The sequence below is a fragment of the Brachypodium distachyon genome, chromosome 3 (assembly GCF_000005505.3).
Source record: "Brachypodium distachyon strain Bd21 chromosome 3, Brachypodium_distachyon_v3.0, whole genome shotgun sequence".
Classification (NCBI taxonomy): domain Eukaryota; kingdom Viridiplantae; phylum Streptophyta; class Magnoliopsida; order Poales; family Poaceae; genus Brachypodium; species Brachypodium distachyon.
Window position 1 is genome coordinate 23,609,239 of NC_016133.3, and position 24,871 is coordinate 23,634,109.

Below are 24,871 nucleotides of genomic sequence, written 5' to 3' on the forward strand. Positions count from 1 at the left end.
ATCAGCACACCACTAGCAAAGCACTAAGTCCAAACAAGATACATGTCATCACATAAATATCCATATTATCCAAAGTATCTGCATCAATGATTCATCTAAAACACTTTCAATGTTACACATCACTTATGATTTCACAAACAACAACAGTTAAGCAGCAGCAGCAGCTAAGCAGCAACAGTATTCAGCAACAACAGCAGTTAAGAGGCAACAGTATTCATCTTATTCAGTTAACCCTAACCCTAAATTCAGCAACAACAGCAGTTAAGAGGCAACACTAACCCTAACCCTAACAGTATGTAGCATGAACTCTAACCCTAAAGTACTCTAACACTAACCCTGACCCAAACAACATCAACTAATTTGACACACTCAACAATGCTACAATATGCTAAATTAACAGCAAGAAACTACAATATGCTAACCCTAATCCTAAATCCTAACCCTAAATCAGAGGAGAGGGAGGGAGGCAGAGGAGAAGGAGGCAGAGGCGCGCACCTGTGGTTGAGGGAGACGGCGGCACGCGCTTGGGGAGGAGGGAGACGGCGGCACGGGGTGGCGGCGCTCGGGCGAGGACGACGACGCGGGGTGCGGGGCGGCGGGCGCGGGGTCGACGGCGGGGTGGCGGCGCTCGGGGAGGAGGGAGATGACGCTCGGGCTTGGGGTCGACGGCGCTAGGGCTCGGGGTCGACGGTGAGGACGAGGCGAGGACGCGGGGTGGCGGCGCTCGATGCGGGGCGGCGGGCTCAGGGTCGACGGCGGCGGCGGTGAAAAAATCCGGTAGGGCTTCGCCGAAGCTAGGTTTAGCCCACAGCTGGTCGCTCTGTGTTCTGAGGACGCGCAGGCGGAATAACCCTAAAATTTTTCTAAGTGTTCCTTTATATACCCAAGTATCATCAGTAACGGGCGGATAAGGGAGGCGACCGTTACTGATGTTCCCTCACTCATCAGTAACGGTCGGGATACAACGCGACCGCCACTGATGAGTGCCTATGAGCAATGCCCAACAGGAAATCAGTAACGGGCGCCTTGTTACCCGCCCGTTACTGATGTGTGCATATACTCATCAGTAACGGGCGCGTAACCATGCGACCGTTACTGATGTGTTCCCATCCTTGTTGAGCTTTGTACCAATTTAAATTACAGGAACGTTTAAAAAAATTAAAACATGTCCTTTTGGGTGTTTTAGCACATGTACTTGTCACATTCAATAGATGAAATCAAAAGGATGAAGTTTGATGAATAAATTAATGCATTTTGTCTAGTTTTTTTTGCTAAAAAATTTAAAACCTGTCCTTTTGAGTGTTTTTTTTTGCTAAATTTGAATTTTTGGGAATGACAAAGCCATGTACTAACATGCATACACAAAAATACATCGATCACACATAATTTCACTTAGTACAAAGTTTGCATTCAAATTCAATACGAGTACATTACAATGTGACTATTGGTGCTTCTCCTTCCTTCGGTAAGTCATAACTTGACTCCTCGCAGTAGTGCTTTTGAGGTAGGGTTTTTGTAGTATTTTCTCGCTCTCCCTCCCATCACTTTTTCTTTTCCCTCTCCTTTTCCTCGTTAATATCGTGCGTTCCGCTTCTTCGTCATCTGCGGCGGTCGTCGGATCATGAAAATCTTCGTAGTCTTCTTGTGATGTAACTCCATCCACTCCAACAATGCTTCTTTTCCCTCTTCTTACTACGACGCGGCCTTTATTTGCCGGGTCATCTATGTAGAATACCTGCTTGCATTGTTTAGCAAAGACCCATGGTTCCTCTCTTGCCGGGACTTTTCTCACGTCAACTTGTTCACGAGGAATCTCAGGAGGTACCACCATCATCGTGAACCTATGACTTTTTTCTTTGTCACCTTTGGTCCATCTTACACGGAATATTGGGATCTTTGTGATCGTGTACTCCAATTCCCAGATCTCCTCGATAACGCTTTGGTTTTGCTGTTGTCGTCGGTCATGGTCTCAGAAGTCATGACTACACCACTATTTTGATACGTGCTTTTACGATCCTGAGACGCAGTGTAGAAGTTATAGCCGTTGATCGCATATGATTGCCAAGTAGAGACGTGGTAAGCAGGTTCCCGTGACAAACATACAACCGTCTCTCTGATTCATTGATCGTCTCCCTGCCGTACCAATAATTCTTCAGCCACGCTGCGTTTTATTGTGCTCCTAGTGGATCCAGACTTCTCCTCTTTTAGGGTTTTCATTTCGCAGTTGTTCCATGTGCATTTCCTCATAAGGACGGAAGCAATCGATAGTTTGCAACACAACCAAATGTGCTCTTTCAAAGTCAGCTTCCCTTCCTCTTCCATAGACATTAAGGAATGTATGTCCAAGGCCAACTTCGCCTTCGAGCTTGCCCTTGTGCTGTGATTCGGGAACACCTATTGATTTCTGATCGGCCAACCAATCCGTGCAGAACTCGATGCACTCTTGTGCCCTAAAGCCTTCCACGATGCTATCTTCCGGACGCGATCTGTTACGAACGTAGCGCTTCAGAACCCCGTTGTATCGTTTAGGGCCATACATGTTATGCAGGAACAAGGGCCCTAGGGACAAGATCTCATCGCATATGTGGATCATTAGATGGACCATGATATCAAAGAATGATGGAGGGAAGAACATCTCGAGTTCGCACAGAATCTGTATCATACTATCCTGCAGTATCTGGCATCGTCTAACGGTGATTGACTTCTGCGAGATGCTATCAAAGAAGTCAGAAAGCTTCATGATTGTCACTCTTACGTGCGGCTCCATGATACCTTTGATTGCGACTGGAAGTAACTGAGTGAGAATGACATGGTTGTCGTGAGACTTCATGCCAGATAGTTTGTGACTCTTCATGTCAACTAGATGCTTGATGCTCGAAGAGTAGTTCGATGGGACTTTAATGCCTTGCAGGCACTGGCACATCCTATGCAACTCGTCTTTGTACAGGTTGTAACATGCAAGACGACACCGCCTGGTCATCGTCACGAAACCATTTTTGTCGGCTGCCGACACTTGATCTTTGCCCCACAACTCTTTCTGATAGACATGAGTTCCAGGTCCTTCCGTGCATTGGCTCCATCTTTCGTCTTCTCTGGAATGTTCATCAGCAACCCCAGCATGCTGTCGCATACATTTTTCTCCACGTGCATGACATCTATGCTGTGGCGGCATTCTAAATGTGCCCAGTACTTCAGGTCCAGAATACGGACCTCCTTTTCCACACGACGCCTTCAGGTTTCTTATATTTCTTCGCAGCAATATTTTCGGGGACAACTTCAAGATCGTTCACAATTTCGAGGATTTGCATACCAGATTTCTCCTTCGGCGCTGTCCCGTGCTCCGTCTTCCCATTGAACCTTTCCTTGTCATCCCTCCAAGGGTTTTTAGCATCTAACCACTTTCGGTGGCCCATGTAAACAATTTTGGATGAAGCGGGCAACTTCTCCGATGTCGTGTTTTCCCGCACTTTGTGCAGGCCTTGTAGCCATGTGTCACCTGGCATGAAGTATTTCCATTCGCGGGGTAGTCATGTACGCAGGTCAGAAGCGCTGCTCTCATCGTGAAGTACTCCCTCCTGTTTGCATCCCAAACAACTCTGCCAGGGTTCCAAAGCTGCTTCAGCTCATCCTTCACTAGCTGCAGGTACACATTTAGGTCAGCTCCCGGTTGTTTTGGACCCTGTATGAGCATGCACATGTGGATGTACTTTCTCTTCATGATTAACCATGGAGGAAGGTTGTAGACAAACAAGATCACTGGCCATGTGCTGTGCTTGTTTCCGAAAGGATTTATCCCGTCAATGCTGAGACCGAGCCTCAGGTTCCTGGGCTCTGCCCCGAAATCTAGAAATGCCGTGTCGAAGTTCCTCCACCGAGTCCCATCGGCAGGGTGTCTTAGGACACCAGCTTCCTCCACACGGTAGTACCCGTCAGGATCGAATGCAGCCTGCGCCGGATCGTGATAGACGAGATACCTCGCGTCCTTAACGTTCTGCATCCAACGCTCAACTCGGCCACCTACCATAAGATACCAGACAGTCTTTGCCAGCCTGCCCTTCATCACTTATTCCCCATCGTCTTCACCAGCTTTGGCGTTTTTCTTCTTGTATCTCGATGCACCACATATGAGGCAGCTCTCATGGTTCTCGTACTCTCCAATGTATACCATACAGTCATTTGGACATGAATGATGTTTCACGCAATCTAATCCAAGCGGGCATGTAATCTTCTTCGCCTCGTATGTGTTCTTGGGCAACTTGTTTGGCCGTGGAAAAACCGAAGCAAAGTAACTCAATAAGTCCGTGAAGCCCTTGTCTGACCAGCATGATGCTGCTTTCAGCCTGAAAAGTTCGAGCACGTTGTTTTCTTCGCCAGCTCCATCATACAAGGGTGTGTTTGCGTCCTCCAACAATTTTTTGAACTGAGCAGACTCTGTCTCATTTTCGGGGTCCTCCAGCTGGTCCCGTAGGTACGGGTCATCTAGCATTTCGGCAATCCTGCCACTTGGAACTCCTTCACCTTCCACATTAGCCTCCTCATCGACCCTTGTTTTTTCCTCGGAATCATTCGCCAGATCATACCGCAGGACATCATCATCTTCGCTACCGCTACCGACATCAACCGCATCCTCCCCGTGACAAGTCCAACGAGAATAACCTTCCACAAAACCCGATGCCAACACGTGCATCTGAACATCTTCAGGCTTCATCATGCATGTGTTTCCACATTTGCGACATGGACAACGCATCATCCCAAGTCCTTTTTGTTCCATATCACCTTTCGCGACTCCAAAAAAGAATGTCCATTCGGTTATCCATCGAGCATTGATTCTTTCCTTGGCGTACATCCAAGAACGGTCCTTCGATCTACAACACAATACACAACAAAACACGAAGCAAAATAGTTAGCCTAATCATTGACAAGGGGATTAAGGTGATAATTAACCAGGGCTAACTAAAAATTTGAAATTGGAGGCCGGCATGAAAGATCGGGAGGGAGAGAGAGCTCGCAAGGGAGAGGGAAGCTCCGGGCGACGACAAGGAGGCCGCATTTTGCCCGGCGACCAGAGCTCAAAAATTTGAAATTAGGGAACTTTGGAGAGAAATTGGAGGCCGGCGAGACAGATCGGGAGGGAGAGAGAGCTCTCAAGGGAGAGGGAAGCTTCGGGCTCGAAGATCGGAGCTCGCCGCCGGCCGCTGGGGGAGAGAGGAGGAAGGGAGGGAGGAGAAGGGGCTACCTGCGGTCGCCGGCGGCCGGTTTCGGCAGCGCTTCGCCGTCGCTGGGGAAGAAGGGCCATAGCTGGTCCGTTACAACGCGTAGTGCGTCCAGCTGCGGCTCTGCCCCGCGTATTTAAACCGCGACAGTCATCAGTGGCGGTCGGGACTTGGGCGACCGTTACTGATAATAGGGGGTACATCAGTAACGGTCGCGTTAGGGCGACTGTTAATGATGCGTGGTTCATCAGTGGCCGTCGTCTCTTAACCAACCGCCACTGATGTGTCTCGCGAGGTATGATGGTTCATCAGTGGCGGTCGCCTCGCGCGACCGCCACTGTTGCATGGCTGGGCGGCAACGGGCAGACCTCGCTCTGTTCATCAGTAACGGTCGCGGCCGCGACCGACACTGATGTTGTTCATCAGTACCGCTTTGCCATCTTACAGGCCCCCCCCCCCACTGCGTTTCAGGTCGTTCCATTTCGCGGTCCCTGGTGTTCTTCTCCCTAGCCCGCACGTCGTCCTCTCGTCTACCCCGGCCTACGCCGGCTCCCTCCCCTCCCGGGCCAGCGCCCTCAAGCTCCCCTCAAGCTCGCTGCCTTCCTCCCTTTCCCGGGCCAGCGCCGCCTCCTCCCATCCCGGGCCAGTGTCGCCTCTCTAGAAATTTTCCATTTTTGCTCTCTCTACGCCTGAGCTTCTCCCTGGCCGTCGCCGCTGAATCCCCAAGGTCCTCCCTGGCCGTCCCCACCGAATCTCGGAGCTCCTAGGCAGGCGCTGTGTACTTCCTCGATGACTTGGTTGTCAACTTCGACGAATTTGGTGGAGAGAAAACATAGCAGAATAGAGAGAAAAAAAAGAGACGGGAGAGATTTAGAAAAAGGCAGGAGGTTTTTAGCAAAAGTGCGTCCAGCTTGGCACCTAACATGTGGGGCCAAATAGCCACGTAGGCAGGAGGCACGCACCCGAACCACAATAGAACCTTGTGTTGAACCACTTATAAAACTATTAGAACTAAAATGTGCAATTTAAAAAAAGAATGACTATCTTGGACTTTTGTGAAAAAATTAGGACCTGTAATACATTTTAGTTTATAGCCAAGCCAAGCCATACATTTTAGTTTATAGCCAAGCCAAGCCAAAAGCTAATCAAACCCAAGCAACCGTGTGAGACCAACCCTCCCACAAGAATCCAAGAAGAGTATGGAGATGGTGGCGGCCCACCTCCACCACGACTTCTTCCTCTCACCGTCGCCGCACCACCTCGCCGAGCTCCGCATCGATCCCCCGCACTCAGCGATCGCCTTCTCCACGCCCGGCGGCGCCGATGGGACCCGAAAGCGCCGCTGCCTCCTCCCGGCCGCTTCCCAGCGCAAGAAAATGCTGCTCGAGCTGCATCCCTTCGATTTCACGCCCTCGCCCTCGCCGCCCCCTTTGCCGCGGCGCTCCCCGGCTACTGCGCCGCCTATGGTGTCGCGAGTGGGTTCCCCGGCAAGCGAGTTCTCATTCCCGTCGGCGCATCCGTGGAGCGGCGGCGGAGGAGGCAACATCTTCGCGTTCGCGGTGACCATGCCCACGACGCCGTCGCCTACGGGCTCCAATGTCAGCGCTGTGTCGTTTGTGGCTTCGCCGGGGCACCGAACGACGCCCACTGGCTCCACCGCAAGCGGCGGGCTCACGTTCGTGACTTCGCCCAAGAAGCCGACGACGCCCACGGGCCCCACTGCCAATGGCGGTTTCATGTTCACGCCTTCGCCGGAGCAGCCGCTCACGCCAACGGGCTCTACTGCCGTGGCGTCCTTGCCTTCCCCGAAGCATGCTCGTACGGGTTCCACCGACAGCGGCGGCTTGGCCTTCTTCCCTTCGCCCATCAGGCACACTAGTTCTCCCACGTCCCCGGCGTTCGTCTTCACGGCCTCGCGGACAGTGCCGCCGCCGATGCGCAAGTCCATCGGCAACAGCAAGAAAAGGCCGCGGCCACAACTCGACGTCGTGACCGCGCGTCGAAGGAGCCTGCGGGAGCGGGCCGTGCCGCAGCAGGTCATCCAGCCGCCGCAGAAGGTTGCCAAGACAGGCGTCTTGATCACCAGCGAGGCATCCCGCTCCTCCATCCGGTCCGGGTCATCTGCCAGGCCGTGTTGCACGTTCTTCACATCACCGGCGAAGGCGAGCAACCAGGTGTAATGATCTACCGGTCCAGTTCTTCTGCATCTCGCAATTCTTGATTCGCTGCGTTTATCTGCGAACCTGATGTCCCGATTTGGTAGCTGCAGGACGCCAGGAAGGTCTTCCTTGAGGAATCCCGCTCGTCTTCGCCTTGCGGGTCGTTGGCCTGGTCGCGCTGCACGTTTGCCCAATCGCCGGCAAGACCTTCGTCTGCGGAGAAGGCGAGCAAGGAGGTATGTCCTTAAGCTTTCATGCTCATTTGTCCATTTTATTTCCATCTGTCACCGCTCAAAATATTGTTACTGTTATCTGAAGCTTATGATGTCCTCTCTGTACCTAAGTATTTTGATGAGTGCAGCTTCTGTGCTTTAACATTTTTGTCAGTATGTTGAACCTGATCATTTCTTTGCTTCTTGATCGATGAGTAGATACTTTTAGGGCCAAACACTGTTATCTGAAGCTTATGATGTCCTCTCTGTACCTCAGTATTTTAATGAGTGCAGTCTCCGTTCTTTAACATTTTGGTCGGTATGTTGAACCTGATCATTTTTTTGTTTATTGATCGACCGAGTAGATACTTTTGGGGCTGGCCAAACACTGTTATCTGAAGCTTATGATGTCCTCTCTGTACCTAAGTATTTTGATGAGCGCAGTCTCCGTGCTTGAACATTTTGGTCTACTCTGTATTGTTGAATAATTGAACCTGGCATTTGTTGGGTTCTTGATCGATTGAGTAGATACTCTTTGAGTCAAACATCCTGTTATTGCAGCTTATGATCTCTGTGTACTTTCCATTTTGATGTTTGTAACTTGACCATTTCTTAGCTAATTCATAGATTTTAGAAACTTTTAGAGCCATGCATAGTGTTATCTGAAGCTTACAGTATGCTCTGTGAACTTCAACATTTTGATCAGTATACACGCATCCTGGTTCGAGAAAAAAAGTATACGCGCATCCTGGTCCAGGGAAAAGGTATACGTGCATCCTTGAAAAAGTTGAATGATCTGGTATATTTTTAGAGCCAAAAATACTGTTATCTGAATTTTTATGAATCCCCTTTTCTGAATAAGTGCTAATCTTGTGCCAAATTCTGTCCGTGGAGCTCCAACTCCACAGTTCCTGATTCCATATTTGATCAGATTTACCTAAATAATATTACATGTTCTGAACAGTTGCAGTTAACAGATATTGCTGTTGGTTTCCTTGGCTTCTTTGGTTTTTGTCTCTTGATGAAATCAATCTTCATCTTTACAGGAGCCAGAGGTGGAAGTGTCCAGTGTGGCCAGAGAATGTCCCATGCACAACTTGCCGGCAGCCTGCACCGGCGCTGAGGTGGTGGTGCGCGTGACCTGCACTTGCGGTGTCCAGAAGGAGTTCTGCTTTGACCACTGCCACTGACCGATCCTCACCGTCAGTTTTCGCTTTATCGGGAGATCACATTGTTCTGTTCCTTTCTGCAGCCTGTTTTCCCCCTCGAGTGACCAGCATTTGGTCGAGTCTGGCCTGAATTTAGGACAGTAGGTAACTGCACTTATTTTGCTCTAGGACCGTAGGTGCTATGAAAGCTCAGAGATCTGCATTGAGTTTGGAAGAGCTGCAGATGATGTGCCTCTACTCTTTGTGGTCTGCTATATTCTTTGAACCGGTTGAACTGTAAAATCAGTTACACTTGTGTTTTTGCTAAGTATTTGTTTTTCTTGGTTTCTCTTGCAGAAAAATGGTCGATTTTGCATATTGTCAAAAGAAGGAAAAAAAAAACAGCTCAATTTTGCATGTGGACACCAAGCAACAAGCTTTGTCTCGATACTTTCAGAAACAAAAGGTGTCTGTACTTTCTTAGTTTGTTCCTTTGCCTCCACAAGGCATGATGTGTTGTGTTGAGTCTGTTGTTATTTAGAGATGACGTGTCCGTGGTTCATTCTTTGTTCTCTGAATATCTGGAGATCATCTGCTGTAGGTTCTTGCCGCCTGGTACTTTTGTTTCATTGGAACACTGGACATGAGCATTTTGACATTTTAATTTTAGATGATTTGATGTATGTGCCTGCTTGCAGGATACAAATCTTGTTTACTTTATTGGCTGGAGGGACGTTCTTAGCTCCTTTTGGTATACTACATTCTTGCATAATCTGTAGCCATATCCTGGTTGTTGGATTCAAAATGTCTAAAAGCCGAATGGGTCGTTGCATAACGCTATAGCTTATCAGTCTAATGGTAAGCAGGGCTGTTAAATTGATCTTTTTTTTTTAGGGTATCTATTATATACTAAAAGTAAACGACGGTGCAACCACAAAAAAGAGAGGAGGCTAGAAAATCCCAAAAAAACAAAACTTCTGGCCATGGATTTAGTGCATTAATCAATTAACCGTAGATCTCGATTGAAGAAAATTACCCACCAATGCCATTATGTGAAACACCTATCAAGAATAACCTTTTCATTACGTGACCTTTTATTTTCCTTTGCAGCTCACAGCCGCCGTGGAGTTTTTTTTCTGCTCTAGGCCCCCTCAATGCAATTGACAAGATTGGCTCCTGAAAAACTGAATGCTAAAAATGGGCTGGCGGAAATATTAGAACACGGCGGAAAGATCTTCACATAACGTCCTGGTTGCGGTTGTTAGTTTTCTAGTATTTAGGAATTAAATCCCCCACTCCGTAACTGCCGCAAGCTCCTCTCGATGCGAGCCTTCTTCCTCCCGTGTATTCCTCCTCCACCGGTGATCTGCAAAAGGTAAATCAAAGGAATGGAATCACGCCGTTGAACCTCAGCTAGCGTTCCTGTCTCGCTAGGTATGCATGGCGGCGAACTTGGGCGCTGCACGGGCCGCGACCGACGAGTTCCAAATGGCGTCCCTGTAGGAGGCACGGCCACGGCCATCGTCGGCGTCCCTGAGTAGATGAGTTCGCCTGTGTTCACGCACCTTTGACACGCTCGCCGACGTGCGGTCACCAAACGCCAACACAGACCTCCATGCTGAGCCCGATGGCTTGAGCCGCTGCTCGCATGGGACGAAAGCATGGTACGCCTTTTGCGTTGGCGGAAAGAGCCGTGTCGCAGTTGTTAGGCATTCCTCGTGCTAAATTTGTCAATACATTTGGAAAGGGGCTAGTTTTGACCATTTTGTTGGGCAGGAGGCCAAAGCACCAAAAATTTCCCGCCGTGCGTCTCACGAATCTATCTGACGGGACGGTTGAACCTCAAACCCTCGCTGCCTCCCACGAGTCCACGACCCTCCCTGCCTCCTCCAGATTCCACACCTGTACTGCCGGCGCCGTACACGATGAGCCACAGGCAGAGACGCCCGATCTCCTCCGGCCCTCCCTGTACGGCCCCTGGCAGCTGTGGCTAGCACGCCGCGACGCCGCCCCAGCCTCCTCCGTACCCCTCCCTGTACGGCCCCTGGCAGCTGTGGCTAGAACGCTGCCCCTACGCACCCCAGCCTCCTCCGTACCGTGGCCTTCACACTTCAGGCCTTCGCTCTCTCGAGGTCGCTTCCCCGTCGATCCACCACGAGAATCTGTATGCCCATGGCTCCACAGGACGGTGGATGTTGCACGTGATCTCCACACTCGCCTCGAGGTGCTCATGCCCTTTTCAGTAACGTGCTTAACTATATCTAATTATTATTAGTTTCTTGATTCTGGAGTTTTTTTTCAGGAAGTTGCTAATACATGCATAGATTTGATGCTAATGCGGTGGTACTGATCGGTGCTTTGAGGCATAGCACTATTTATTTTTTGATTATTTTGATGGCCATATTTACTTTCTCAATGTTTCTATTACTACCTCCGACCATAATAAGTGTCGAGATGGAGTACATCAGTTTTGATCCTTTTTACTTTACAACAGTTAAATTAGTGCAGATACCCTGTTTAGCAAAAAAATTAACAGTGATTCTTAGGACGAAATTTGTTTGTTCTTCAATTTGTTCAGCACCCAAGCTCAGTTTGAACTATCTAAAACTAAGATGGATGGCGCTTTACTGATTTTATCTCATATTAGTGATTGATATAACATATCAAAGCAATACAATTTTGTTCCTAGAAGATACAGTACAGGAGTATTGGCAAAAATTCGTAAATATTAATTGGTGCTTGTGACCTTATCAAGTTTTATGTGGATGAGTTAATTTACTGATGAAACTAATAACATATCCGATGTCTTGATCCGCTCAAGGGTCATTAAGGAGCTGAATCAATGGATGTTTAAAATTTTACAATAAAAGTGCTCAGTGCTTCAACTCCGAGAGTCTCCCTAATTAATGCAGGTACGCATGTTGCTCTTCTCTGTGGCCTATTCTTCATCTAAGAGCTAGAAGAATCATGGTCAATTTCATCTGATCCCTGCCCATCTGCTTCCATTCGAGTAGACAATTAACTCCTCTCTGATTCTCGGTGTTCTCTGTCTGGTGTTTCTGTGCAGGTACCGCTCTTGCAGCTTGGGGGGTGATGTTGTGCTATTATTATGCATGGACTCATGGAGTGGAGTCATGGTTACTGCGGCAGTGCTCCTACGGAGGTTATTGGGACAAGCCGACAACGTGTTTGAGTTAATAGGCAAACCAAATTCTGTGTGGGGGAGCATAATTAAGTATTCGATCTTCAGTTATAGAACAACGAGTTGCAGCCCTAGGGAAGAAAAACTATCCTTCAAGTCCACACAATGGATTTTAAAGGTGTGCACATGATTATTTCTAGGTACCTCGATCTAGATAACATGCAGGAGATTGGTAAAGCAATATTATTTCACTACAACATACAGATGTGCTATATCAAGTTTTATCTTCATATGAAGTGGTGGAGAAGATATGCCAGTCATCCAGTTGACATGTTCTAGAGTTTCTGTTGCCTTATTGTGATGCTTCGCACGGTGGCTGAATCGATCTCCTACATCTCGCCTTGCTCAATAATGTCAAGAGAGTGGTGCTGAAATTATGTATTACCTCCTTGAAATCCTTCTGCCTCTGTAGGGTGTCTGCTATGTCGCCTCCTCTCCATGTCCACCATTGATGGCAGCTGTCAGAAGCCGCCCCCAACATTAGACTGCCTAGAACTCCTTGTGACAAGCACTTACTGTCATAAATTCGACCCATGTATCCAAGATGTTGTCCCTTCCGGTAATTTTTTTGAATGTCCACAGATGTTCCAAGATGTTGTCCCTTCTCTCCTTTTAATTAATCTGAAAGTTTTGGTTCCTCATGTACGAGAAATGTATCCAATTCAGAAAGCTGTGACAGCAATAATGATTTTGATTGGATGGATGAACAACAAACTATGGAGCCAAAGCACACAAGTGTAAGTCATCACCAAAAAGGACACTTTCAGGTAAGCAATTGATACCATGTCATTGCAGTTGCAATAGGTGTACATGGATTATAGATGATATAGTTTGATGAATTTATGTTTTAGTACACTTCTTCACATGTAGGACACTTTCAGGTAATCTAGTTATCCATTGAAGCACATTCTACGCCTTTTTGCCCTTTTTCTGGAAGAGAGGATTCTATGTATCTGTGTGAATTCTAGAATTTACACTCACGTGGAATGCTGTTCAGCGAAGCATGCGAAGATAGGAAAATGTCCCAAAAGAATGAGGTTTTCATGCGTCTTCAGTCAACACTATCTCTACAGAAACATGTAACAACAATCCACGGGTCATGACTTGAGATTAAAAAAGAAACAGGTAATCTGAAATTTTGCTGCCATAACCATGGGAAGAAAGTCTACCTCCAGAAGACTCTGTTGTATGAGGGACAAGGCGACAGCAGAGGACACCGATCTGAACAGAAACGATGCGATGCGAGGGCAAAGCACCAGCAGAGCACCGATTGATCTGAACAGAAACGCGACGGGATCGAGGGCAAAATACAATTGGGGATGCTGCAAGTAATGGTGCATTGTGGAATAAACAAGAGGTGTGTCTATTTCTTCCATGCCTGCATCAATTTCTATATAATAGTAGTACAGCGGATCGTCTTAAAGATTTAATTGCTTAATAATTGCTTGATTTGTTTTTCCTCCGTAGGGTTGTATTGCGCAATAGTAGTAGAGCGTATCATCTCAAGATTTATCTGCAGGATTTTATTTTGCAGAGGAAACTAATCAACATCGTGGAACAAGAGTTGGGTATAGATCAAGGCTATGTGTAAGCAACTCCGGTATTAATTAATACAATTGTAAGTCTTTAATTTGTTGGAGTTGCCTCTCACAACTCACAAGAACACGCACAAGAACAAGGTCTCACAACTCACAAGAACACGCACAAGAACAAGGGATCTGGCAATGGCTGCCTCTCACGGCCTTGCCCTAGATCATCAAGTAAATGTCCTTTGCAGTGAATATACTAATATTTAATAATGTATTTAGTGCTATAGCTATAACGTATCACATAATCCATGCAGTGTATGGAGCAAGAAGCAATATTATGCAATTACTAGAAAAACCAGTAGTCGGGTATGCGAAGGTTCTTGCTTGAATAATAGTACAACGAAGTAGAAATAGTAGCGCTGGCACACTCGATTTTCTGACAAATCTACTGTCGTGTAACTCGTAGGTTGCCTGTGCACTTAGATTTCTCTGTTTAAGTGTAAAATTTAGTGACTTATTTGCAAGTCCTTTTCTGCATTGATTTTTAGACTGTGGTATATATATACATCTGAATTGTTCTTTACTTTCTGGTGTAGTGACCACTTGCGTCATTTGGGTTAAGGTTCAGTTTATTTTGCTAAACCAGTCATGCAACATTAGCGTAATAATCATATGGTGTACCCGGGATATGTTTCTGAATACAACAATCTATTTTCTAACAAATTAGATTGTTAAGTTTTTCTTATGTTCCTCTTATCGTCTTTCCAGATTTGCAAGTTTTGTCTTTTTGTGTGAAAATGTATGTTGCAAGGCTTTGTTAAAAAAGACAATATTATATTTACATAAAAAGCTATACAAATCCTTATAATTTTGTTGGAAGCATATAGCATTGGTCCACCGAAGAACCAGAACAAGGCATGTCAGCAGTTTATTCACTATGAAACTCTAAGCTGGAATTAATGTTCTTAATTGATGATTATTAATGAATGCCAAGAATAGGTGTTTACCTGAATGGTACTGCTATTCTTGACAATGGGGTCCAGTTGATCTTCCAAAAACTGTGTGTTGCAGCTTTGGCACATGGATAATTGTAGAGGGAATAAGAAAAGTGATCAATGATGTCTTCTGCAGAAGCACATAGGCAAACAGTTTGAACAGACTGCACAGATTTGAAATTGACATGCCGTTTAGATTAAAATCACCGTTTACCCTTTTGTCCAACCGAGAAGGCAAGGGTATTGGTACCATCACAAGAAATAAATATGAACACCCTGTGCTCCCCTCACGGAGGACCCAATATCACTACACAAGCTTTAGAGTGGCTAAGCCTCGCAAGACAAAGAAAATATATTGATATACTCTCTCCGTCCAACAAAAGATGTCTCAAGTTTGTCAAAATTTGGATATATCTAGACATGAATTAGTGCATAGATGCATTCAAATTTAGTCAAAGTTGAGACATTTTTTGTTGGACGGAGGAGTATATAAATTTATTATAATAGTTTCCGAATTTTGATTCTTTGTAGAATTTGTGCAAAGCTTTCAGCGGTATGTAATGACTTTTGGTCCTTTCTTTTGTAAAAGAATTTCTTTTCCAGAGAAAAAATTGCTCCTACTCATCTATAAAAAAAATTATTACATGGTCTACTTTGTAACATGACCGCACTTTTAAAACGTTACCCACGCAAATGCGCGGGCCATTCTGCTAGTTAACTAAAAAGGTAGTTATAAAGAATGGCAACAAATTGTTACCCAGGAACAGGAAGGAAAATGATATGGCTCGGGGTGGCCTGATCTTTCGATGAGATTGATAACTCTCCATTTGGGTAGGTGACGTTGACGATCCGACTACGGCCTAGAAGACAGCGCCTTATCAATCGATACACCAACTCTAGAAGGTTATTGATCCCGCGGGGTGTAACATCCCAAAATTTCAAACTTTTACATGTGCATTGCATCCATGAGCATCATGCCACAATTGCATATTTGAATTCAAATTTTGAATCTCAAAAGGCTTTAAAAGATTTGGTTTACACCCTTTTGAGCTTTGGATTTTCAAACCAATAGGGCTTATGCATAAAAGGGGTTTAGTGCATATATAAGCTATCCCATAATTTTTGGATAATTATTTGGAGTTGAAAACGTATTTTATTTAAATAGATGTATGGCCCTAAAGGCATTTATAGGGCAAATATATTTTTATATATTTTATTTTGAAGAGAAACTACTTTCAAAAGTTGTATCATGGTATAACATGATTTTACAAATTTTCTGAAATTTATTTGGACCAATTTGGAGTTCAAAATCAAAAGTTATCAAAGAAATGAGAAAAAGCAGAAAAAAAGGGAAAACCGGACCTGTTCGGCCCACTTGGACCGAACCGGCCGAGCCAGCGCGAACCGCGCCCGAACCAGACCGCGCGCCCGCGCGGGGTCACCGACAGGTGGGCCCCACCTGTCGGGGTCGTCTTCCCCGCAGGGAAGGAGGCCGCGATTCACGTCGGAATCACCGCTCGCGCCGTCTCCGCCGGATTTCCGGCGATCCCGTGATCCCCGTCGCTCCCCGAGCACACCGCTATAAAGCCCTCGACCTCCTCCTTCTTTTCCCCTTTTCCCCGCTCCCGATTTCACCCTCGGCTCACCGGAATTTCTCGCCGGAGATCTTTGCCGCCGCCGCCTCCTCCTCGAGCTCCGGTGACCCGCGCCGCCCGAGCCGTCGACGCCGTCGCTCGCGCGTCTCGCGCCCGTCGCCCGCGTCGTGCCCGCCCGGGGCGCTCGTCCGCCCGCCTTCGCGAGCCCGGCCGTCGTCCGAGCCGCCTCGACGCCGCCGCGCCGCCCCCCCGCGCGCTGCCCCGCGCCGCCCCCCAAGCCTCCGTTCGCCGCCGTCCGACGTGCCCGCGCCGCCCGGGTAAAACCCTAGGCGGCAGCCAGTGCCCGGCCGCCACGTGGCAGGTTCATTTTTTTTTGCTTTATTTTCTCGGCCGACATAAAAGTGCACATTTGCAGAAAAGCCCCCAGTGTTTCAAACCGTCATAGCTTTTAAATCACTTGTCCAAATTTCACGATCCACACCTTTTTGGAATCCTTAGGAAATGTAGAATCTTTTGGCACTGTCCAATTTCAAATTTGAATATTTTAATCACATTCAAATTACAGATTAGAGTTTTATGCCATTTAAATCATAACTATTTATTTAGAAATCCTTTTTAATTGAAACCAGCGCCTAAATTTTTTTTAATCATCCTCTGTCCTTTGGGATAGAAAAATAAATATTTTGAACTGAATTATTTGGGTGTTGCCAATAAAACTATAGTTTAGGGTTTAATCAATTGTTTTTGCCTTTTGTTTAAAACCCTATTGCATTACTTTTAAGTACCAATGCTCAGGATCAGTTGATCACCCAAATAAAATAAACCAAATCATGTCACATGTTGCATTGCATCATAGCATATCTTAATTTGTCGTGATGTGAATTGTGTGTTTATGTATGTGTATGTTTGCTTGTCTCGTATAGTTTTCTCGGAGAGCGAACCTTGCGAGTGTGATGAGTGTTTGAACTCGAACTACTTTGACAAAGGCAAGTTCACTTTGACCATTCACCTATTATTTTATTATGCACTAGATTTTATTAGTTGCATTGTTGGGAATTATTATTGTATCTATGCTAGCTATGATCTATCCTAGTAGTATAGGATACCTTTGTCATGACTTCACCACCAATTGCCATCGTAGTAGTAAAATGCTATGCTATGATAATATACGAGGGTGGTATTATTACAATGTGATACTATTGAATTACATTATGATTTTCCTAGTGTATGGCAAAACAAGTAATTCAATGAATTGTCTTGGGTGGGCTGCTTTGAGTTTTCGGATGTTGTGACGTTAGGTCCATTTCTATGGGACCTGCTGAGTCGTCTCTCCGTGTGATTCGGGAGCGTCCATGGTCGTCTCCCCGTGCGATTCGGGGAGCGCCTGCGTCACAATGTGGGATGCCACCCGGGATAATCAGAGACTGGACTAGTTTCCTATTTAGTAGCTTCCAGTACAACCACATGGTAATATGGGTTCTGCCAGGATGGATGTAAGACATATGATCCTGGATCCGAGGGATTGTGTAGATGCAGCCGTGTAGGTGGGAACGTAGGTCCCTCAGGTGGTCTGGGTGATTATGGTCTGAAAATTCCTGTAATCGATGCCGTTGCTACTCTACCCTGAGGACAGCAAGGGATTAACATGTCGATTTCTGTGGGGAATGTGTACAACCTCTCAAGAGTGTCAAACTAAGTACTTAGCCGTGTCCCCGGTTACGGGCAATTATGAGCAACTAGATATTGGGACTGTAAGAAAGGTCTCACTCATTCCAATTTCTTAAATAAAATGAATGGTTTCAACAGGGTAGGGGCACTTGATGTTTCTACTCAACGTGCTCTACGTTAATAGGAGCATGGGTGTTTCTACCCCGTGTCCAACAGTGATAAAACTATTTAATAAAATGATAGGATGATATATTGATGCTTTTATGCAATTAGCCAAACCCCACCTTGCCAAATACTGCATATACTTGACAGGATCTGTTATAACCCTTGTGAACTTGCCAATACATTCAATGTATTGACCCCCTAGTGGCTTCAATGTTTAAATGTTGCAGGTTAACCAGGTGAAGAGTGAGGTGCGAATTGTTAGGGTTACGAGTTTACATTCCAACATGTTTCGACTGTGGAGTTGTTATGGTGCTCCTACATCTTCTGCTTTCCCTTGCAAGATTTTATCTTCTTCTGAGCTAACCCACGACGTTATGCAATATGTAAGGTTCTGGATCAATGCGACGTAATATACTTTTGACCTTTGTATCTCGATATTACATCTTGAAACTGTGTGTGCTAGCGAGTCGATCCAGGGACTAGCACTGTAAGCACAGAGATCGAACCCTCTTAAGGGGGAGGATCGCTTCACGGGGGCACGATCAACCTAACCACGAACGTCTTAGTTCCTGCAAGCAATCGAAGAACAAACAAGAACAAGATAAATAGCAGATGCAATCTGAAATTGCGAATATACTATATCAAACCAATGTCTCAACGAGACGATAAGTTGAGGTTCCAAAAGCGGTAAAGCAGGTGGTCTAACCGACACACGCGATTACACGAAGTAGTAGCAATGGCTAACTTTTAACTAAACAAAACCCAACGCTCCTTAAGAGGGCTCATGAGGTACATAAAGGAGGAGGAAGATGGATTTTCGGCCAACTTGGGCATGAGGCCGAAATCCAACTTTATCTCTAACTTTCCTAACAAACAACAACTCTTTAGGAAACTGAAAAACAGATCCATCAAATTGTTTTGTCCGTCACGGTCAGCACGCGTCGAATCTTCTGGTGGGGCCGGATCGTTTGGAAAGGTCTCAAAATTATCTTTCCAACAAGTACTTGTTTGTTTAATTTGGACTCCGGATGCGGCCTGGGTGATTAAAACAAATTCGGATCTCCTGACAGCTCGGACCCGAATCGAATTCAACTTTAATTCGTGATATCTTTCTCTATCAAGCTCCGAATCATGTGACGTTTGATTTGTTGGAAAGTACACTTGAAATCCTTCCCTCTCAGCTGTATGGATGCTTGATTCTTGTTGAACCTCCCGTTGGCCTCCATCGTATCTCATTTTAACCTTGGACTTGAAAAGTTCGACAAGATGCCTACGTAATAAAACGAGACAAGATAGTAGTAGCTCCACCACTTCATAAATATGACAATGAAAGCAATTACTACTTGAATTCACCTGATTATAAATCTTGTCAAATATTATAGAATTGAGGGTACCAAAGGTTAGCATGTCCATATCAGAAAATCAACGAAAATTGTTAATCCAATCCTGCAGATTGGTATGTTAAATTGATCTCGATAGGGTTTACCTTGAATACTTGTGGTTATGGTAGTCCTTAGATTTTTCGATGATTAAAGAGTTGCCCAGTGATCCTTTTTCTCAAATTTCCTCCGTGAACTCCTTTTTTTTTTGACATTGTCCTCCGTGAACTCCTTTGTGTACCTTTTAGTTTTCAGATTCTTTTAGAAAAAAACTAATCTAATCTAACTACTCCTCTTCCTCTTCTTGGAGTGTGCCTTAGAAACGAGATCTGTTAAGCTAATGGAATTAATATTTCTGGTACAACGGAGAACATATTGCATACAGATTACCCAAGTTAAACACACATTAACAACCATTCCACCGGCCGTGGAATTCGCTTCAAGAAGGTTCTCTGTGTTTATCAGATCACATATCAACATCTGTCACATAATTGTAATGGCATCGTTACATTTGGCAATATTCACATAGCCCTTTCTCATGACAACAACACCCACAAATATACCACAGGATGCTATGTAGGCAACTTCAATTCCTCCAGGACAATGCCATAGGCAAAAAGCCAATCAGATCCTGCAGCGATCGATCAAGCAAATGAGATGCAACTCAAACTGCGCCACAAATGCAGACCGATAATTCGTGCGTGAGATCGACATCATGAGAGGATGGCGTCCAAGTCGATCTCCCACGACGGGTACTTGCGCAGCGCGAAGCCGTCGGCTTCGTCCCACGGCGCCTCCGAGAAGTCCAGCATCTGCATCTCTTCCGACAGCGGTGCCGCCTGCCCAGACGACGACGACGAAGAGCCGGTCGTTGAGACGTCTGCACCGTCAGCCGTCAGCTCGTTCGCGGCCGACGCCAGGGCTGCGTCGAGCTTGGTGTGGACAGACGGGTGCAGCGGCGGCGGCGGGCGGAGACCGGGAAAGTTGAGGCGCGCGGCGTCCCCGCGGAGCCTGAACGCGGCGCCGTCGTAGGCTAGCGCAGCCTCCTGGGCCGTATCGTAGGTGCCGAGCCACAGCCGCGTCCGGTTCCTGGGGAGCCGGATCTCCGCCACCCACTTGCCCCAGTGCCGCTGCCGCACGCCGCGGTACAGCTGCTTCGATGCCAGCGCCGGCAGCAGACCCTGCCGCTTCATCGCGCACGGCGCCACCGTGACCAGGTGGTAGTAGTTGGCACCGATGAGATGAGCCATGGCCGTGCTCTGCTTGGCGGCCATGGCAGGTGGGAGCATCAGCCTGCTGTACTCTGTCTCTATGGGGCCCAGCGGCGGCGAGGCTGGAAGGCGACTACTGCTGCTAGGAGAAGTACTAGAAGCAGCGAGACGACGCCAATGGCGATCCATGGCTGTCGCCATGTCGGGGAGGAATTCTTGGGTACCTAAAGGATTGGTTTAAGCATTCTGCAGTGCCTGAGGAGCGTTTTTATAGGCACACTGGCAATTGTGGTGTTTTTTTTGGGAAGGCAATTGTGGTGTTGGTCAACTGGCAAGTGCCAACTGTACTTTTGTCATTTTGTGCCATGTGCCATGTGTGTGATACAAATGGACACCTGGGAGCGAGTAGTTGCCTGCCTCCAAGGTGCAATTAAGGATTGACCATTCGATTGCAGGTTACTAATATGACTCATCTGGTTGCTCAACGCTTGTTCTCTTAATCGTGACTCTATTATTATCCAAAAGAAAAATGACTCCTCCGCATCAAGCGAGATGGTTACACTTGGAGAAGAAGGATGGATGGATCGACATACTGATGCCTCATGCCACACCTCATGTTCGGCGGTCCCTTTTCTCGCACCATGTGATTGAAGGTCCTCTCTTGAATCATATCCATGGCATACCGACCGGCTGTCTTGGACAACTTTGATGATCGATGGCAGCAGGCTCACACATCTGTTTCTGATGTCTTGTGTAAGGGGGCCTCCTCGCTGATTGCACTCACGCCCTGGTGGATATAGAGTCACAATATCATCATCGCTCCTCGTCACCATCTAGGCGGAAGCTCGCTATTGGACCACGACAGGGGCAGGGGATCCAGGGGGGCTCCTTACATCATGGCCTACAGCATAGGGCGTCGTGTTGTACCTTTACATCACCAATTTCTTATTAAACAACACTGAAGGGTTCTCCTTGCTAGGTCATGTCAGCAATGGCACCAACAACTAACTCGCAGGCCTTGCCCTTTAAACATCAACCCTGACGAGTCCTCCTTTCCAGGCCGTCAGCGATATTTTACTAGGCTTGACAGGTCACCTAACCGTTAGGGGCGGGGATTTAAGAAACATCAGTAATAAACCATTATATGGTAGTGGTACTTAGTGATGGGTGCCGAAATCATTAGTGTAGCAGCTTTTTTGTTGCCCAGTAAAAAAGGCTTTTTCAGCTACTAACAATCCTCTTTTATTGGTTTTTAGTTGCATAGGAATAGGCATGACCTCTTAAAAAAACTCTTTTATTGCTTTTATTTTTTCAAATACCTATTGCTTGGGAATCCTACAAGGTAGAAAGCAACCTAAACAATTTTTGGAGTCTCATTACTTTGTTCTCTATAGAAAATAATGTGGATTGTGTTGTTGTTGTAGAACAACAACAACAATAGGTACATGGGGTACCTCAGGCAAGAGCGTTAGTAAGTAAAAGTTGGTGTGTACGTCGGCCTTATGGCAAAGGTCATCGTATGCTTGCACAAAGTTGACACATGATATTTTCTTTAGTAGGTTCGATCTAGCTGTGAGGGGCTTGACCTAGTCCTACGTTAGGAGAGACGCGAGAGAATTGCTAGCCGATGTTTTGGACCGAACGGGTCTTCCCAAATACACTAAGCGAGCAATCATTTGGGGCCCTCTCATGCTTGGACCGAATAGGTCTTTCCGAGCATCGAGGTAAGGATACTCTCCGGACTCCAACCTAATTCTTTCGCTCCTTGGGCCCAAGAAACATTGTCGCTCGGTCCCTTTGGTCTAGAGCTCCCTTAGAAGCCTCTTAATCTCCCCCCTTGAGTTTATTCATGTGAAGAGCTAAGGATACAAGGCCCCTTGGGGATGTATTTATAGGCTAGTGGGTTCATGCCATGCCACCATTTTTGTCCATAGCTTTATGGTGCAACGGATGGCACTTTGGCATTCTTGCTTCTTGCCCCCTTTTCTCTATTTTCTTCATCCTGTCAAGCCTTTCCACCAAGTTGACCATGGCATGATGGCTTGACTTGTTGACTTGCATTGACTTTGCTTGACTTTTGTTAACCGGTGTCCTTATAAGCTTGACCGTGTGCAATGTAGTCACCTTTTGACCAGAGTTGAACATTCTTGACTTCGGTCTTTGCCATGTAGGATTCGTGACATGACCTGTATAAAGGATTTACTTTACTACAACAGATTGAAACACTATGATTTTTTTTTCAAAAGCATTCGATCCAAAAGGGTGTTAATTACTCCCTCCGACCCATATTTCTTGTCGCTGAACTAAAACAACGACAAGCATTATGGGAGGGAAGGAGTAAGTTATACCGAACCAAAACTATGATTGGGCCATGAAATGAGTTTTTTTTGGGCAAGAGAGAGATTAGTTAGTAAACTTAAATAGACCCTATTTACAATAAGATTTTGTTTTGAAATACAAATAATATAATCTTTCACTCATCAATGTAAATTGAATGATATTAGCGTGATCGCCTAAAAGAAAGTAGGTTGTTTATTTTAGGAAATCCAGGAGGTTAAAAACCTACCCTAAAAATTTTATTAGAAAAGAAAAGATAAAGTCACATGTATATGAAGTAAATGTACATGAGAGATCCATCTAAAGTTATCTATCCAAGCTTTGAAAACCTAGTTGATTTTGTGCATTGAGTTCATATGCATGGAGTTTTATCAATTTATATTGAGATTTTTTTTTTCATTCCTCAACTTGTCGAAAGTACGCAAATGGTATGTCAGCTTCTTTTCATATACTTTTCCTCTCTCAATTGTTGAAACCGGACAAAAATTGTCCTTCCCTCACACGAAGTGGTACTAGTGGTGGCGTGTCATGGTTTTGGCCTCAAAATAATACAATGACATCTTCGTTTGCATGTAGATATTGGAGGGCCTGGAATTGAAGTGGACTGAATACCAACTCCCAAGGAAACTGAATTGGGGGTTGAATTCAAATTATGTTGTTTAGATGGAAGAAGGTTGGAATTGTATATTTATATAAGTATATAATTAAGGTTTATATTTTCCTGTACGTGTATCGTAATGAAATCTTCACAATATATGCATGCATCTCCATGATATCCAAACAAACAAAGAAACACCAGCAAATTGAACCAACATAGATTTAGAGACCACATAGAAGACAACTTAGATGGGATTCCTCCGTTACTCTGCCACTGCATCTCTCTCGCCTATGCCGCATGCTCTCCTCCTGGGAACTCTTATGATTATTTTCCCTCCTCCTGGTGCTTCATCGACCACTACTTCCTCATTGCCAACCGCCGCGGCAGCCCCAAGCTCTTCTTCCTCCTGGACTCCGGCTCAAGCCGCCGATTGAAAGAGAAGGGGAGGGGATCCAATGGTGAACGGGATGGTCATGCTGGAGGCCTGGATATGAGGCGCACTAGAAGCTGTCATAGGGCAGGGATCTAGTGGTGGACGAGGTGGCGGCTGTCTACCACTGGGGCTGCACGACGAAGCAGATAGGGGTACAAAGATCGTGAAGTCTACTGCCGGGGGAATGGGAGGGGGAGGGGGGCCGAGGTGGCCGCTGACTAGGCCGCACGACGAAGAAGAGAGGGAGAAGCGATCCGTGGGGAAGCGGGAAAAGGTAGGTGGAGGCGAGCGGCTGACTCAATACGGAGGGTGGTGCTCGGAATTGTGGGACGAGTGAGGCGAACATGCGAGAAATCGCTCGGAATTCCATCCTAATTCCAAGGGCGAGTTCTGCAGACATCCAAACATCAGAATTAAGCATGGGGAATACCAATTCGAATTATGATCCTCAATATCTGCATCCACTGCTACAAAATTGGTCACCAGTGGCGGGCCAAATTCAGTACCAGTGGCGGTGGGCTTGCCCGCCACTAAGCCTGCGCCACCGGTGGCTGTGATGTGCACCGCCACTGCTGCTACCCCCCTTCAGTGGCTATCTGAAAGCACCACCACTGCTGTTTCCCCCATCCAGTGGCTGTCTCACAGCACCGCCACTGCTGCTAATTTGGGGGTGAAAAAAAAGCCAGGCCAGGCCTGCACAGCACGATTTCGTCACCGACGATGAAAAAAGAAGGCAGGTGTCACACCAGTGGCCCACGGGGCCCCCTGATGTTAGTCGCGTGGATCCCGGCATCTGATTTCCCACAAGGGGAGCTACCTGGGCAGGTCCGGCCCGGGAAGTTCCACCCCGGCAGGTAGACCCCCGCAACACATCTGGCCCACACAATTGGGCTCCTCCCGGCAAGTCCTCGCCTGGGCGTACAGGTGAGGCGAGAGAACAATGAAGGTAGAGCATTAAATACTCCGACAAGGCTAGAGCGGCAAGTCTAGTCAAGCATAGTGAGGCTATGACGGTTAACCTAGGGCA

At 46.5% G+C, this 24,871-nt stretch overlaps 2 protein-coding genes and 1 long non-coding RNA gene across 12 annotated transcripts; 2 read left to right on the forward strand and 1 right to left on the reverse strand.

The window, feature by feature from the left end:
* The first annotated feature begins 6,382 nt into the window (after positions 1 to 6,382).
* On the forward strand, positions 6,383 to 9,452 carry LOC100828903 (nascent polypeptide-associated complex subunit alpha, muscle-specific form). 3 transcript variants are annotated; one of them, XR_002964479.1, is made up of 4 exons: positions 6,383 to 7,387; positions 7,483 to 7,608; positions 8,631 to 8,999; positions 9,090 to 9,452. XR_002964479.1 is itself a non-coding variant. In XM_010238254.3 (3 exons), exons 1-3 carry the CDS (start codon positions 6,413 to 6,415, stop codon positions 8,772 to 8,774), a joined length of 1,245 nt encoding a protein of 414 aa, XP_010236556.1. In that variant the 5' UTR covers positions 6,383 to 6,412; the 3' UTR covers positions 8,775 to 9,452. The 3 variants fall into 3 exon arrangements, 1 of the variants encoding a protein (XP_010236556.1); XR_002964480.1 differs by having other exon boundaries at positions 8,631 to 8,897; XM_010238254.3 differs by having other exon boundaries at positions 8,631 to 9,452.
* Positions 9,453 to 10,516: 1,064 nt separating this feature from the next.
* On the forward strand, positions 10,517 to 14,873 carry LOC106866335. 8 transcript variants are annotated; one of them, XR_002964451.1, is made up of 6 exons: positions 10,517 to 11,644; positions 11,800 to 12,493; positions 12,601 to 12,701; positions 12,805 to 12,815; positions 12,932 to 13,291; positions 13,402 to 14,872. It is a non-coding gene; the product is annotated as an uncharacterized LOC106866335 (long non-coding RNA). The 8 variants fall into 8 exon arrangements; XR_001406738.2 differs by having other exon boundaries at positions 12,805 to 13,291; positions 13,402 to 14,873; XR_002964449.1 differs by having other exon boundaries at positions 11,800 to 12,701; positions 13,402 to 14,871.
* A 4,830-nt stretch (positions 14,874 to 19,703) lies between these two features.
* LOC100829203 (ethylene-responsive transcription factor RAP2-13) lies at positions 19,704 to 20,801 on the reverse strand. Its single transcript, XM_003571696.4, has one exon. It carries the CDS (start codon positions 20,675 to 20,677, stop codon positions 19,979 to 19,981), a length of 699 nt encoding a protein of 232 aa, XP_003571744.2. The 5' UTR covers positions 20,678 to 20,801; the 3' UTR covers positions 19,704 to 19,978.
* Positions 20,802 to 24,871: the final 4,070 nt, after the last annotated feature.

Bases quoted from the DNA above. Each gene is read 5' to 3' on its own strand.
- LOC100829203 (XM_003571696.4), bottom strand. From the start codon at position 20,677: ATGGCGACAGCCATGGATCGCCATTGGCGTCGTCTCGCTGCTTCTAGT.
- LOC100828903 (XM_010238254.3), top strand. From the start codon at position 6,413: ATGGAGATGGTGGCGGCCCACCTCCACCACGACTTCTTCCTCTCACCG. The intron at 7,388-7,482 runs GTGTAATGATCT...TGGTAGCTGCAG, and splicing joins CGGCGAAGGCGAGCAACCAG to GACGCCAGGAAGGTCTTCCT. The intron at 7,609-8,630 runs GTATGTCCTTAA...TCATCTTTACAG, and splicing joins CGGAGAAGGCGAGCAAGGAG to GAGCCAGAGGTGGAAGTGTC.